The sequence below is a fragment of the Lepus europaeus genome, chromosome 13, assembly GCF_033115175.1.
Source record: "Lepus europaeus isolate LE1 chromosome 13, mLepTim1.pri, whole genome shotgun sequence".
In the NCBI taxonomy this organism is placed as follows: domain Eukaryota; kingdom Metazoa; phylum Chordata; class Mammalia; order Lagomorpha; family Leporidae; genus Lepus; species Lepus europaeus.
The window spans coordinates 40,626,062-40,642,203 of record NC_084839.1 but is presented as its reverse complement, the minus strand read 5'-3'; the positions used below and the strand labels follow the sequence as shown (position 1 = coordinate 40,642,203).

The following is a 16,142-nucleotide window of genomic DNA, read 5'->3' as shown; positions in this document are numbered from 1 at the left end:
TGGGAAAGTTTGTAAAAGTCCATAGCCTTGGAACAGGTTTTATTTTGATGAAAGGTTTCACTTTGGTTTCATTAGTTTTAGCAAGACACCCAAGACTTTTTGATATATTGGAACCACTTAGTCTAACACCATGACAGTCTACTACATGGTCACATGGAAGCTGTCCTAAAGTCTCTCCAAAAAGCAGAAAACCTGTGCTTCTGGGGACTAAAGGACTTTGCAACCTCAGGCCCTCGCTCTGGTGCCTGTCCCAGCGTGTGTGGCAGTGCCGCTTTCTTCCCCTCTCTGATCTCAGTTTGCTCACTTGCAGTCATGCTACCAGATTCCTACAACTTTTATGTTTCCTCCTGTTGTAGCTTGCATTTAAATAGACAAACCATACTTTAAAACAGTCTTCAATTCGAGGAGACTGAATCAGGAATTCATCGAGACACATTGCAAATGTGTGTCTGTACACAGCCTTTGGACTGATTCAGGGAGATTTTCTCAGTGAGCATAAATTCTTGGGCTGTAGTTTTTGCATGTTAAATGGCGTACTGTTCGTGCATACATCCCCCATCTACACTTTTCCAGTGGTGACCACCATTGGTGTTGCTGTGCCAAGACTCTGATTTTCCTAGGAATTTGCTCTTTCTACAATTACTCAGGACAAGAACAGCAATTTTCTCTCAATGTTCTGACTCTGAGTACCATTTCTAACACTCTGTCAACCAAGTTCTTTAAAAGGTGTAAGAGGGATGTTAGTGGAAGACTTGAAGCTGGACCCTGCTGCTCTAAGAGAATAAACTTTGCCGGCGCCGCGGCTCACTAGGCTAATCTCCGCCTTGCGGTGCCGGCACACTGGGTTCTAGTCCCGGTCGGGGCACCGATCCTGTCCTGGTTGCCCCTCTTCCGGCCTGCTCTCTGCTGTGGCCAGGGAGTGCAGTGGAGGATGGCTCAAGTGCTTGGGCCCTGCACCCCATGGGAGACCAGGATAAGCCCCTGGCTCCTGCCATCGGATCAGCGCGGTGCGCCAGCCGTAGCGCGCTACCGTGGCGGCCATTGGAGGGTGAACCAACGGCAAAAGGAAGACCTTTCTCTCTGTTTCTCTCTCACTGTCCACTCTGCCTGTCAAAAATTAAAAAAAAAAAAAGAATAAACTTTGATTCCTGTCCTTTTTTCTAATAGCTGATTCTATATAATAATAGCTGATTCTCTCAGAGTAGATGTGCCAGGAAAGGTTTTGTTCTGCACAATGGTTAGCCTGGCAGCTAAAGTTAGACATGAATTTTAAATGCTTTATTGCTTCTGAGCCCCATTTGTAGCCCTGCAATAACAACTCTCATCACCATGGCTGTCCAGGCAGCAGGGTAAGGCCTGGTGAGTAAATTAAAAATACACCCACACTGCAACAGCTGGGGTTAGGCCAAAGCTAGGAGCCCAGAACTCCATCAGGGTTTCCTATGTGGGTGGCAGGGATCCAATTATTTGAGCTATCCTTTGCTACCTCCCAGAGTGTATGTACATTAGCAGGAAGCTGGATCAGAAGGGGGACAGCCAGGACTTGAACCAGGCAGTCTGATACAAGATGTAAGGGTCCTAAGCTCTGGTTTAACCTGCTGTACCATAAGGGCTGCCCTATTTGTGCTCTTATTAACATTTTACTACTTCATTTCCCAGGTATATACCCCAAAGTAGGCTTTTATGTTAAAGTGGTTTCATGTAAGTCTAGGACTACGATAAACCATTTCCTATACTTGTTCTTTATTGTATTGATAACTAATGTAGACTTTTATTTGTTTTTATTTGAAATTTATTTTGTGGTAAAGAAGAATTCTTAAATGAGGTAGCATGTGGTAACAGAAAGTAAACTAGGTGTGCCCATCAGCTATTTTTTGGAACAAATTCAGAAATTGATGAATGATATTTAGTGGCTAAAAAGTAAAAATAACTTCTTATTTCTTCAGCTCCCTCCTTGGGCCTGTGGATTCATCATGGATACAAATTCTGATCCAAAGAACTGCCCCTTTCAGCTTTGCTCTCCAATACGTCCCCCAAAATATTATACGTATAAGTTTGCAGAAGGCAAACTGTTTGAGGAAACTGGACATGAAGACCCCATCACAAAGACTAGTCGTGTTTTACGTCTAGAGGCCAAAAGCAAGGTATGTCTTTGTAACCTCCACTTTCACCTCTCACTTACTGAAAGCATACTGTTTGCCAGATACTGAACAGTTGCTGGGATTACTTTAGCACAGTTTCCCAAAGAAGAGCCCTGCTACCATAATAAACTCAAATGATTTTAGGCAATACATGGTTTGTTTTTTTTTTTTTTTACTTTAATATGCATGTATTTGTTCATGTACCTATTTATTACAAGAGGTAAGCATCTTTTTTTTTAATTTTTAAATTTATTTGAATGGCATAGAGACATAGACAAAGATCTTGCATCTGCTGGTTCACTTCTTAAATGCCTACAACAGCCAGGGCTGAGTCAAGTTTAAGCCAGGGTTTGGAGCCCTGAACTCCATCCACATCTCCCACATGGATGACAGGGACCCAAGTATATGAGCCATCACTGCCTCACCTCCCAGGATGTGTATTAGCAAGAAGTTGGAAACAGAAGCAAAACCAAGACTTGAGCCTGGACACTCCAATATGGAATGCAGGCAGCCTAAGCGGCATCTAGTCACTGTGCCAAATGCCTGCCCCCATGTATTTATTTTGACTTGGCTTACAAAATTTATACTAGCACATCAGGTCCTTGATTTCACAAGTTGCTTATGTTTGAGTTTTGATTGTTGGCTTAAAGAAAAGGTTAGAGTTGGTGTGCAGTAGTAAAAATTGTGAAGGTGGTGAGCAGCTGAGCAGAGTGAACGAGACTACACAGTCACTGCCCTCAGGGAGCGTGGAACTAGCAGAGGAGATGACAGATGCTGAAGAAGTCGTTACGAAGGCACTGACTGCAGCTAAGGTAGATGCTCGAGGCACAGCGAAAACATGGCGATGCGGCCTCACTGGGTCTGGAGAGGGCAGGAACGCGTCTGAGGAAGTGATGACTAAGCCAGGACCTCCAAGATGATCATGAGTAAGCCAAAAGGAAGCAGGGGATTTCATTTTATGGAGAGTGATTGAACTGGGGGAGAAAAGATATAATTCCAGAAGTATGAAGGAGAGGCTGGTGCTGTGGCGCAGTAGGTTAATCCTCCACCTGTGGTGCCCGCATCCCATATAGGTGCCTGTTTGAGTCCCGGCTGCTCCTCTTCCTATCCAGCTCTCTGCTGTGGCCTGGGAAGGAAGTAGAAGATGGCCCAAGTGCTAGGGGCCCCTGCACCTATGTGGGAGACCTGGAAAGAAGCTCCTGGCTCCTGGCTTCAGATCAACTCAGCTCTGGCCGTTGCGGCCATTTGGGGAGTGAACCAGCAGATGGGAGAACTTTTTCTCTGTCTTTCCCTCTCACTGTCTGTAACTCTGCCCCTCAAATAAATAAATAAAATCTTTAAAAACGCAAAGAAGTATGAAGGAGACGATACTGGCCAGAATATAATGGTGACTGGCAGAGAAAGGAATAGAGTAAGATGAGAAGTAGAAAGGGAATAATGTACCATATTCCAGGTATACTCAATAAATAGAGGTTATAAATTTGTGTGACTATGAAACAAATTAATACATAAACTGTAGCCTTGTATTTAAGGAATTTTCAGACCTTAATATATATCAGATCATTTCGTTCTGCTAACAAAGAATGAACTACAATGTAGCCCTTTTTTCCTTTTAATTCGTTAAATATTCATATTACAAAAGCAGTGTATGCTTGTTAGAACAAATGCGGAAATACAGAATGGAGAGTTTCAATGGCTTTTCAGTCCCATTTACTGTAGCTCTTGGAAGTAATCGTCGTTGAGGCAGGCATTGTGGCACAGTGGGTTAAGCTTCCCCTCGCAACACAACATCCCATGTCGGAGTGCCAGTTCATCCTGGGAAGCAGCAGAAGGGGACTTAAGTGCTTGGAACCCTGCCACTCATGTGGGAGACCTGGATTGAATTCTGGGCTCCTGGCTTTAGCCTGGCCCAGTGCTGGCTGTTGTAAGCATTTGGGCAATGAACCTGTGGATGAAAGAAGTTTTCCTCTCTCTCTCACTCTATTGTCATTGTGCCTATCAAGTGGGTGAAAATGAAACATTTTTTTTAAAATCATTGTTTGGGCTGGCACTGTGGTGTAGTAGGCTAAGCCTCTGCCTGCAACGTCGGCATCCCATATGGGTGCCAGTTTGTGTCCCGGCTGCTCCTCTTCCAATCCAGCTCTCTGCTGTAGCCTGGAAGAGCAGTGGAAGATAGTCCAAGTGCTTGGTCCCCCATACCCATGTGGGAGACCCAGAAGAAGCTTCTGGGTTTGGATCAGCCCCTCCAGCCATTGCTGCCATTTGGAGAGTGAACCAGCAGATGGAAGACCTTTCTATTTCCCTCTCTCTCTAACTCTCCCTCTCAAATAAGTAAATAAAAATCTTTATTTAAAAAAAATCATTGTTAACCACTCTGTTATCACTTTCTAGATTTTTGTCAACAAAATATAAGAACAGAAAAATAGTACAATTTGGTTACATTATTTTCCTTATGTAAACTCATACTGTTTCATTAGTTTCTTTAATCTGAATGGAAACCAATTTCTGTATCCTTTTTTTCTGAAAGGAAGATCACAAGTAGTTCAGGTTAATTGAAATCTGTCCAGACAGTGCCTAGTTCTAATCAGCTGGGATTAATGCATTTAAGCAACATTGGGGGGTGATTATAGGACCTAAAGGTAATTTAAGTGTTAAAGCTTATAAGACTTAAACTACTTTTCAGTAAAGTTTAGGTAAAATGAAATAGGCCCCTGAATGGGATATAAGTAGATACCAGTAAAGTAGGAGATTTCAGATCCTAATGGTAGAGAACTAGGACCATAAAGGACAGAACTGAGCTGGTTAGGACGCCTTTGTCATCACTGCCAGCATTCCAGGATGAGAAATGCCGGTATCTAACCCTAGCCTTAGGAAGAATTCTGTACTCAGATTTTAACCTTGATGGGTATTTTGGCTTGACAGGAGAGAAAAAAATTACAGTACTAGTAGGGGGTGAAGAATTCGCTTTATTGTCATTAAAAGCTGCATTTTAATAAGATGTTTTCAAGCCGGTCTTGCTCCTTTTTTGATGAATACTGTAGGTTAGCAAGGTGGCTTAAAAGCAAAGACTACCGTGACTGCTTTATCTTAAACCACATTTATGCTCAGTATCAAGCAGAGAACCTAAGGGGGAACGTGTACCGCTTTGTATTTTAAATTGCAGAAAAGACTGTTTTCAGTGACTCTTCTTTACATGCATCATAATTCATTTCCAGGATGGAAAATTAGTGCCAATGACTGTTTTCCACAAAACGGACTCCGAGGATTTGCAGCAGAAACCTCTCTTGGTTCATGTGTATGGAGCTTATGGGATGGATTTGAAAATGAATTTCAGACCTGAGAGACGGGTTTTGGTGGATGACGGATGGATATTAGCCTACTGCCATGTTCGGTGAGTCAGCACGTTTTATCTGGCATGCGATTACTAGAGTATTGTGACAGATATCCCAAATACAGTATACTGGGGAGCAAAGACTATGTTCTCACTTGTATTGATGATTTATGTGTTCTTGAACCTGTGCTTATAGAACCTGATGCAGTAACAAATCAGTTGATCATAAAGGAGCAGGGTAGATTTTTAGGATTCTTCCAATAGTTATACCAGTCTCTGTATGTACTTAATTATGTTATTTCCATTTAATTCTCCTGAGTTCATGTGTTTTCTTAAATAGCCCGTTAAGCCAGATTCCATTTTATTTTACTTGCTTTCAAGACACAGTATGATTTTCTGTTTAAAATCCTTCTTCACCTGCCTGTCTCGAGAACAAAGTCTGACTTTCTTCGATGCGAGTACTCCCATGCCCCGGCTTATCTGCAGTGGAGTCTGCCACACGTCCTTGCTGATGGCAGACCCTGTCACCCCCGTGCCCTTGGACATGCTCTGTCTTCTCTGTATCTGATTTATCCCTCTTCTTGCCTTCTGGAAACTGTTCTACAGCGCAGCCTAGGTATCCTCTCTGTAAGCATGTTTGCTTCTGACTCATGGGCACCTATCCTTAACCTGACAGTGGAGAAGGTTCTTTGCTTTTCTTCTGTAATACATGAAGTACCTACCTTATTTTCTTTCCCCACAAAATTATGAACTTCTCCAAGGCAGGGAATGTTTGCTTGTTTTATTTCTTTTTTTTTTTTTTTTTAAGGTTTATGTATTTATTTATTTGAAAGAGTTACAGAGAGGCAGAGAGAGAGAGGTCTTCCATCCACTGGTTCACTCCCTAGAAGGCCGCAATGGCTGGATCTGAGCCCATCTGAAGCCAGGAGCCAGGAGCTTCCTCCGGGTCTCCCACACGAGTGCAGGGGCCCAAGCACTTGGGTCATCCTTCACTGGTTTCCCAGGCCATAGCAGAGAGCTGGATCCGAGTAGAGCAGCTGGGACTCAAACCAGTGGCCACATGGGATGCCGGCACTGCAGGCTGGTGGCTTTACCCCCTATGCCACAGCACCAGCCTCTGCTTGCTTTTATTTTTAAGGTCTACCCTTAGCACAATCCCTGATAGGGATTGTAGGCAGGTGCTTTGTTTAATCAAATTTTGAGTCTCTGTATCAGAGATTGGCAGTTTTTTCTCTTAAGGAACCAGACTGTAAACATTTCAGGTTTCGCAGGCCATAGGTAGTCTCTGTTGCGTATTTGTTGTTTTTTGTATAGTTTGCCAACCTGACCTACATCATTAACATTATTTTCCACTGAAACTTTTTTGCCCTTTAATTTCAGGGGTGGTGGTGAGCTAGGCCTCCAGTGGCATGCTGATGGCCGCCTAACTAAAAAACTCAATGGCCTGGCTGACTTAGAGGCTTGCATTAAGACGCTTCATAGCCAAGGCTTTTCTCAGCCAAGCCTAACAACCTTGACCGCTTTCAGTGCTGGAGGGGTGCTTGTGGGAGCATTGTGCAATTCTAATCCGGAGCTCCTCAGAGCTGTGACTTTGGAGGTAAGTACACTGTTCTCTACTGCCTTCAGAATGGGAGAAGTGTGAAGCAATGGGCTTCTCTAAGAAGAAAATGTCTTTCACAGTTTTACTGTGGCATAGGAGTATAACAAAGCTTTTAAGTTTTAAACACAGAATGGTAGCTTTACGAAAATTTCTTACATTATTTTAATTTTTACTTACCTTTACTTGAAAGGCTGAGAAAGAGAGATCTTCCATCCACCGGGTCACTCCCCAAATACTCAGAAAAGCTGGAGCTGAGCCTGACCAAAACCAGCAATCCCGAACTTCTAGGCTCCACATGGGTAGAGGGACCCAAGTACTGGGGCCATCACCTCCTGCCCCCCAGGGTGTGCACTGGCAGGAAGCTGAGCTAATGTCGCTCTGATACGGGATGTGGACACCCGCATCTGAACTGTGCTGAACACCCATCGCACCCCTTCTAAAATAATTTTAATCCAACTTTTTATTCTTTGAGCATGTCCCTTATTAATTTTTAAATATTTGCACTGTAATATGTGGCTGTTCCCACTGATGGGATTTTTTATTTGTAAGCACATTCAGAATTGGTGGAAAAGAGACGCCACGCCGCCTGCGTGACTCAGCAGTTCAGGAAGGCAGATAGGTCACGCCGTGACTCTGGAGTGCCCTGCGTCCTCTCACTTCTGCCCATCAACATTTCAGTCCTGGATTGAAGGACATTTTTTTTTTTAAAGATTTATTTGGGGCCAGCACCATAACACAGTAGGTTAATCCTCCGCCTGCGGCGCCAGCATCCCATATGGGCACCAGTTCTAGTCCCGGCTGCTTCTCTTCCAATCCAGCTCTCTGCTGTGGCCTGGGATAGCAGTAGAAGATGGCCCAAGTCCTTGGTCCCCTGCACCCACGTGGGAGACCAGGAAAAAGCTCCTGGCTCCTGGCTTTGGATCGGCGCAGCTCCGGCTATTGCAGCCATTTGGGGAGTGAACCAACGGAAGGAAGACTCTTCTCTCTGTCTCTCCCTCTCACTGTCTGTAACTCTACCTCTCAAATAAATAAATAAAAATATTTTTAAAAAAGATATATTTATTTGAAAGGCAGAGTTAAGGAGAAGGAGAGAGAGGGACAGAGAGAGAGAGATCTTCCGTCTGCCAGTTCACTCCCCAAATGGCGCAACAGCCAGAGCAGGGCTGATCCAAAGCCAGGAGCTTCTTCCAGGTCTCCCACATGGGTGCAGGGGCCCAAGGACTTGAGCCATCTTCTTCTGCCTTCCAAGGCACATTAGCAGGCAGCTGGATCAGAAGTGAAGCAGCTGGGACTTGAACAAGTGCCCATATGGGATGCCGACACTGCATGTGGTGACTTAACCTACTGCACCACAGTGCCAGACCCTGAGGGCTGCTTTTAAATAAATACTCCATCGTATTCATGGTCTTTTAGGTACAGTTTTCTTGTACTTGGATTGAAATATCCTGTTCTGAAAATGTTCTAGACTTTTTTGAAAATTATGAAGTATGATGAAGCAGCTGATAGCACTTCTGTCCTCCTGCTTCCTACTTAGACACTGGGAAGTGATGCCTGGGATGGCACAGAAATTATTTTTTTATTTTGAGGGTGAGAGTTAGTGCTTGTAAAGTAAGTTTTAACCCTAACTGGTAAATCTGTTTTTTAAAAATAGAAATACTTGGGATACAGGAAAAATCTTTGCACAAAGATAATAATGAAAGAATTATTACAGCAAAAAAATACAACTAATCTTGACTTCTAGGAAATAATGAAAAATATAACAATATGTTCAGAACTCGTGTTAGAGACCACACAGCCGGAAACATGGAAGTAGCCCAATGAATCTATCAGCACCACCCCTTCTGAGCACAGAAGACCTCACACTGCTACTAGTCCTGCTTTTAGAAACTGGACATATGGGGCTGGCGCTGTGGCAAAGCGGGTTAACGCCCTGGCCAGAAGCGCCAGCATCCCATATGGGCGCTGGTTCTAGTCCCGGCTGCTGCACTTCCAATCCAGCTCTCTGCTATGGCCTAGGATAGCAGTGGAGGATGGCCCAAGTCCTTGGGGGAAACCTGGAGGAAGCTCCTGGCTCCTGGCTCCGGATTGACGCAGTCCCAGCCGTTGCGGCCATTTGGGGATTGAACCCTCAGAAGGAAGAGCGCTCTCTCTCCCCTCTTCCTTCTCTCTCTCCTCTCACTTCTCTCTCTCTCCTCTCTCTCTCCAACTCTCTCAAGTGAAAAATAAATCTTTAAAAAAAAAGAAACTGGACATAGCTGTGGCACAGTCTCTACTTTGAATCACTAACTTGCCATTCAAAATTTGGAGCACACGTGTCTGACAAGCAGACCTTAGTCATGGAGCTGCTCCCAAGCTGCTGAGTAAAGAGAGATGGGGACTTGGTGACATCTACTATCTGAACTGAGAGGCAGGCTCTGTCCAATAGGTTGGGGGTTTTGCAAATGCAGAAAAGGAGCTTAGATGCAAGGCAGCCAAAAGGAATTACAGATGCTCACCATAATGCTAAGTGAATGGTAAAATGCAGGAAAGCTGAAAAGCATGTTCACAATTTTAGGCTTAATGAAAAATGCAGACCCTGCTCTACTAAATATTTCAGCACTGGTTATGAGTCAGTGGGTGGTTTTCTCTTCATTCACCTTGGTTATTCCCCAGATTTTATTCAGTTAGCATTTATTACCTTTGATGTAAAATGTGTAACTGGTGAGGAAGAGTTTACCCCTGTTATTAGGGCCTTTTCCCATATTTTAAATTTTTAATTTGGGTAAAAATAATACAGAATTTACCATCATTTTGAATCACATAGTTCACTGGTGTTGAGATCCATTCACGTTGCTGTGCCATCTCCAGACATGACTTTTATCTTGTAGAACTGAAACTCTGCCCATTAAACAACTCTGCTCTTCTTCCCAAGTCCCTGGAAGCCTCCCCGCTTTCTTGAATGTGACTGCTCTAGGTATCTCATATAAAAGGGATCGTTAGAATGTCTTTTGTGTGTAACTGCCTTCTTTCACTTGGATTATGTCTATGAGGCTCAGCCATACTTAGTATGTGTCAGACTGCCATTTCTTTTCAAGGCTAAATAATGTTCTATTGTACGTATACACTACATTTCATTATTTTTGCATCCACTGGTGGATATTTGAGTTGCTTCTACCTTTTAGCTATTGTGAACAGTGCTACTATAAACATCTGTGCAGATCTCTTCAAAGCCCTGTTTCCATTCTTGCTGCCATTTGGGGAGTGAACCAGCAGATGGAATATCTCCCTCTCCTTCTCTTTAACTCTGCCTTTCAAATAAATAAGTCTTTAAATATATTGATCAAAAGGTACCAAATTGGAAACAAAAATTGTAAAATTAGAAGACAAACCATTTCTTGTTACAAAGATGTCAGTTAAGGAATCTGAATACTTTAAAAGCCAATTATAAACCACAAGTCTGTGTTAACACTAAGTAGCTAGTCTGGCTCCTAAGACTCTGTATTGGGTACCTGAGCTGTGTTCTCTCATGTCAGTATGTATATGCATGAAGTATATTTCTGAAACTTCTTAGCTGAAGTATAAATTTCTTCGGAATTTTTTTTTTTTTTAGGCACCTTTCATGGATGTTCTCAACACCATGATGGACACTACACTTCCTCTGACATTAGAAGAATTAGAAGAATGGGGCAATCCTTCATCTGATGAAAAACATAAGAACTACATAAAACATTACTGTCCCTATCAAAATATTAAACCTCAGGTAGTGAAAGATGGTTATAATATGTTATCCTGGGGCCAGCACTGTGGCACAGAGGGTTAGCGCCCCAGCCTGCAGTGCTAACATCCCATGTGGGCGCTGATTCGAGTCCTGGCTGCTCCACTTCCAGTCCAGCTCCCTGCTCATGTGCCTGGGAAGGCAGTGGAAGATGGCCCAGGTCCTTGGGCCCCAGCACCCACATGGGAGACCTGGAGGGGGTTTCTGGCCTCAGATCGGTGCAGCTCCAGCTGTTGTGGCCATTTGGGGAGTGGGCCTGCAGATGGAAGACCCTTTCTCTCTGCTTCTACCTCTGCCTCTCTGTGGCTCTGCCTTTCAAATAGATAACTGAATCTTTAAACAAAAAAGTTGTCCTGAAGTGATGGAGAAGATACCCAATGAGAAGGATTCTAAACCTGGGTTGAGGGGAGAGCAGCAGAGCTGTAGAAGTGTTTCTGCTTACAGAGGCCAACATCCTCAGCCCCACCCCTGCTCATGCTTCATGTTTGTTTCAGCGTAATGCCTCAGGATATTAGTAAATTATGTCCCGTCGTGGTCTCTCTAGTCAAGAAAAGGCTATTTCAGGTAACAAGCACTCTAGTACTACAATTGCAGAGGCTCTCCTAAGAATATTAAATGAGAAAACACTTGTAGCACCTGGGAGGAAAACTGGAGGTAATTATTTTCCCCGATCTGTAAGAAACCATAAGGAGTAAACCCTACATCTGTTTTCTTCCAGCATTATCCTTCAATTCACATCACAGCTTATGAAAATGATGAGCGTGTACCTCTGAAAGGAATCGTAAACTACACCGAGAAGCTCAAGGAAGCTGTCGCAGAGCACGCCAAGGACACGGGTGAAGGTAGGCGACTGCCTGGGTGCAGGGAGCATGGCTAAGCGACTGGTACCCCAGCACGCTGCTTGGAGTAACACGGTTCATGCTCAGACCAACTCTTGGCCCTATTTAGGGCAAGTAATGTGATCCTATGTTGACTCCCCAGTGGGAGTACATACAATGCTAACCACCTCACCTTGTTTTCAAAGGACAATATTAAAACAGTAAGCAGGACAAAAATATAAATTTAATGATCATGTATAATGTTTAGATGCACTAATTTAGATCATAAATCAATCATTTAGCAATATTTACTAATCAGTTTTCCTAGGAATCTCTCAGACAGATCGAGGTTTTTTCCTTTAGGGCTTCAATGCCTCAACTAGCTGCTTCAGTTTCCTCTTGATCTTTCATTAGATAAGACCGCTTCCTTGTTGCCTTGGAACTGTATGTCAGGACATTCTGGGTTCAGCAGTGGCAGGAACCCAAATACAAGTCAGACAGTGTCCCTGTCCTCAGCCCCCGTCCTCACGTCATCCATTGCTGTGGCTGGTGTTTCCAATGACCAGACTCAGCTGCTGTACGGCTGACGGACTCCCTCCCCGGTCACAGCCTTGCCAGCGTGCTGCCACAGTCTGTTCACGTGGCTTCCTCAGCCACCAGCCACTGCCTCCGGCTTTCCGGGTCAGAAGTGGGTCTTCTGCTCCTGGGCGCCTCCCATCTCCTTGTCACTGCTGCTAATGGTGGTTTCTTTGCTAATCTTTGAACAGAGTATCCGAGAGGAGAGGGAAGAAATGGGTCCCAGTCTTTCCAAGACCTTCTAATTGTTTTATACCTTCACTTTTTCAGGCTATCAGGCCCCGAATATTATTTTAGATATTCAGCCTGGAGGCAATCATGTGATTGAGGATTCTCACAAAAAGGTATGTTACTGAGTTCCCCCAGCTGAGGTGTCCCAGGTAGAGCTGTGTTGTATTTACATTTTCACAGGGTTCTGTGGCCGAGACCCAGGAGGGAGGAGAGGGACCCTAAATCAGTCAAGAGAAAAGGCACTCTCTCATATTTGGTCATGAGCTCTCTGTTAAAGTGTGTGGCTGAATCTTAATTGTTAGAGCCTTTTCACGCTGTCCTAAATACAATACTCTTTTAAATTGCTGGCTTTGGGGTTAGGTGAATTTGGGAAGAAGAAAAACTTGAACACTGGAGTTTTACCACAAAACCATTCTAATTTTTTAAATGTTTCTTTTAGATTACAGCCCAAATTAAATTCCTGTATGAGGAACTTGGACTTGACAGCACCCGTGTTTTCGAGGATCTCAAGAAATACCTAAAATTCTGAAATGCCACATTCAGTTGGAGGTTGAAAACACACTGAAATATTTTATAGTCTTATTTCCACTTAGATTAGCAAAAGTGAGATTTTTTTTTTTCAGTTATTAAATAATTTTTAAAAACTTGCTTCTCCATCCAGATTTTGCTTAGTCTGGTCTCACTGGCTTATCCTGTGCTCTCCATTGATGCACATTGATGTCACTCAACCTAGGCAGGTTCACCCATGCTCCTCAGAAGCATGGAGAAGGAGGCGAGGAAAGGGTTGGGGACAGCCCACCCCTGGGCCTCCCTTCCAATTGGAGTGGCTTTGTTTTGTGCCTATTTTACTAGGATTTTCTTTGACGTTTACAAATCAATGTCGTGCCTTTGTGCCCGTGAGCATTTTTAGATACTGTGGCAGTGAGTCATTCTCCAGTTTCCATGACTGTATTTTAAGGAAGAAGGTTCACATTTAAAGTCAGTAGAGCTTTCAAATAATCTGAGGTCTTAAAGTGTTCTGTTCATCACGTATTGATGCTATCGATAAAGCTACAAGTTTCTACAATTAGTAATTTCCTTTGAAACATATTTATTATTCTTTGAAAAGATTTGGGAAGCTTTCCTAACGCAGAAGTACCTAATGGCCACTCCTAGTGCTGCCCTAGCCACACGCTGCTAATGCTTACAGTGCCGCGGGTGCCGGTGTCTCCGTCCTCTCGGTGCCTAACAGGAGCTGTACAGTATGTCTAGTGCGCTGGAGTAGCATGCTCGATTGGAGATGAAGCATCTGTCTCTGAAAGCTGTTTGGTGGTGCAGGAGGTTCTTCATTTTGTGTTCAAGGACGACTCCCTCTCCCCTCTCAAGAAAGATGCCTCTCGTATCAACCTGGCTGCCTTTGGAGGCAGAATTGGTACTTAATTTTATGCTCAGTCTTACAGGGAGTCCTGAAATCATTTCCTGTAGATTCAGCAGTGTTGATTCTCCAAAATTCAGAACCACAATAAAGACTCTGTCTATGCCATCCAGCTCTCTTGTGTACACCAAAACGTGGCTGTCATTCCTCACAAGACAAAACCAGCCCCTGCTAAGAAGCAGTTCATCGGCATGAAGTAGGCTTAAAGCTTGATACAACTTCAAAGCTGATGTGGGCTGGGTCTTCTGGACCTGTTTTTTAAAAAGAATGTTTACATAAATGTTTGATTTTAAGGAATTTTTTAAAATGCTTTTTTATCTCCCAAAACTTGCTTCAGTTTTATCCCTTAAAATACCAAACTGTAAGCATTAATTAGCAGATAAGAGTTTGTACATAAACTGATAGAAATGGCAAATTTTCAGGTTTTCAACTTGTCTCGGAGTCAGTGCAGTACGCACAGTACTCTTACATTGGAAAGCTACCATAGAGACCAAATTTGACTCCAATTTAGGAAGCCTAAAACAAGGGTTTTTGACTTGCCTAAATATAGTCACTCTTACACTGTATCGTAACTGCCAAATGACTGAGAGGAAAGCAGCTGCCATGGTAGTGAACTCAGAACTTCGGGTGGATTCGGACTTATCTGTTCTCTTTGTTAGATTATTTGTAGTTGCTATTATGCAAAGATCATGTAACTTCAGCAGATGTATATTTCTTGCATACCTAATGATGAAATGGAAAGTTAAAAAACACTGCCAAAATTGTACATTTTTCTGTTTTTTTCCATGAAAGGTGGTTTGGCTTATATAAAATATGCATAATTTAGTGTCATTTTTTTCTTGTTTTTTGTTAAATATCTCAAGGGTTGTCCCATTATTATCTCACCTCTATATATGTTACCTTAATAGCAGGATATACTCTCCTGAATGGTTGTACCATACTTCACCATTCCCTACATTTGCATTTCTAATGTTCTTATTTTTTTTATTCTTTCCCCATATTTTGAATTTATCGAGGATTGTCAGGCAATTACTACGTCAAAGAATATGGACACATGATGAATAATGCCAAATTATTCTTCATGAGAGCTGTTGCCAAATCAGTGGTAATGTTCATTGCATTGTACTCTTGCCAGCCATGTTTCCTGGGGTTGGGGAGGTTGTCGTTGCTGCTGTTATTGTTCTTTAGAGGTGGGTGCCTCATGTGTGGTCTTTAGTAAATATCTAATACATGTCTGAAAAAAATGTTTGTTCTGTTTACCAGGTACAAAAGTATTTATCTCTCATTGTCTGTAGCCTTAGATAATGCATGAAAAGCACATAGTTCAATGCCACTCAGAAGTGCCCAGTAAGTATTAGTTGTTATATTTGTCTACTTAATTTGTCACTTTCTAGAAGTATGTTGAAGTCTCCCTGTAATTGTGGGTTTGTTGATTTTGCATTTCTCAGAGTACTTGTTTTATATATTTTGAAGCTATTGTTAGGTTCATAAAGGATTACTGATTTTTAGTGAAATGTTCTTTTTTCAATTTTTGAAAATTGCCTTTGTCTCATATAATGCTTTTCATATTGAATTCTATTTTGTCTGCTATTAAATATTTCCAAGCCTGCATTTTGTAACTTTATTTTTTGACTGGGAATTGCATGCATACTGTATACAAGTCAATTCCAAGAAGAATATATACAATAAACAGATTTTCTCCAGTCATTTCCTAGCTTCCCACTTCTCTTCCCAGAGGCATGGCATTGCTATTTCTGTGTTTTCATTTTTATATATCATATTAAATAATCACCCTGTGCATATGCAGACACTTACATATATGAAAGTTTTCTATAGATGTTGGCATGTTTCCATTCTACACTTTTATTATTTAATCCATATGTATTATTTAATACATATTATTTAATACTAGGAAATGGTTTCATGTCAATACAGACACTCTCATAGTCTTTCTTTTTAAAAGCTGCATACTAATGCCAGAATTGATGAAACAGGTTTTCTATTGATAAATCATTTCTAGGGTCTTCTGCTGTGAAAAACTAACAGTGCTGCAGTGCAGGTGCTTTGCAAATTATCTGGGTCTAATTATCCTGGAATAGAACTGCTAGGTCACAAGGTATATGCATTTTTTTATTTAGATAGCTAGAGCTGGGTTACAGGCTTTCTTTGTGATACTGTTTGCTGGATATATTTTACTTTATGTCCAGATTTTGCCTTAAATTTAACCCATTTTTATTTGTGATAAAATGCCTCAGGATTATGTCTAAATGAATGATT

At 42.4% G+C, this 16,142-nt stretch overlaps 2 protein-coding genes across 9 annotated transcripts in view; one reads left to right on the top strand and one right to left on the bottom strand.

Moving 5' to 3' along the window:
* Positions 1-15,620, top strand: part of PREPL (prolyl endopeptidase like) — a 54,377-nt gene extending 38,757 nt beyond the window's left edge. For 4 of the 8 annotated variants that reach the window (XM_062209364.1, XM_062209366.1, XM_062209367.1 and 1 more), the window contains exons 9-15: positions 1,947-2,144; positions 5,357-5,532; positions 6,853-7,069; positions 10,662-10,811; positions 11,545-11,668; positions 12,491-12,564; positions 12,891-15,620. In XM_062209364.1, coding sequence (XP_062065348.1) covers positions 1,947-2,144; positions 5,357-5,532; positions 6,853-7,069; positions 10,662-10,811; positions 11,545-11,668; positions 12,491-12,564; positions 12,891-12,980 — 1,029 coding nt within the window. In that variant the 3' untranslated portion in view covers positions 12,981-15,620. The remainder of the gene's footprint in view (positions 1-1,946; positions 2,145-5,356; positions 5,533-6,852; positions 7,070-10,661; positions 10,812-11,544; positions 11,669-12,490; positions 12,565-12,890) is intronic. The other 4 variants (XM_062209371.1, XM_062209369.1, XM_062209370.1 and 1 more) reach the window with 1 other exon arrangement.
* Positions 13,675-16,142, bottom strand: part of SLC3A1 (solute carrier family 3 member 1) — a 41,540-nt gene continuing 39,072 nt past the window's right edge. The window contains exon 10 of the mRNA XM_062209374.1: positions 13,675-14,116. Within this exon, the coding sequence (XP_062065358.1) occupies positions 13,676-14,116 (441 nt within the window). The 3' untranslated portion in view covers position 13,675. The remainder of the gene's footprint in view (positions 14,117-16,142) is intronic.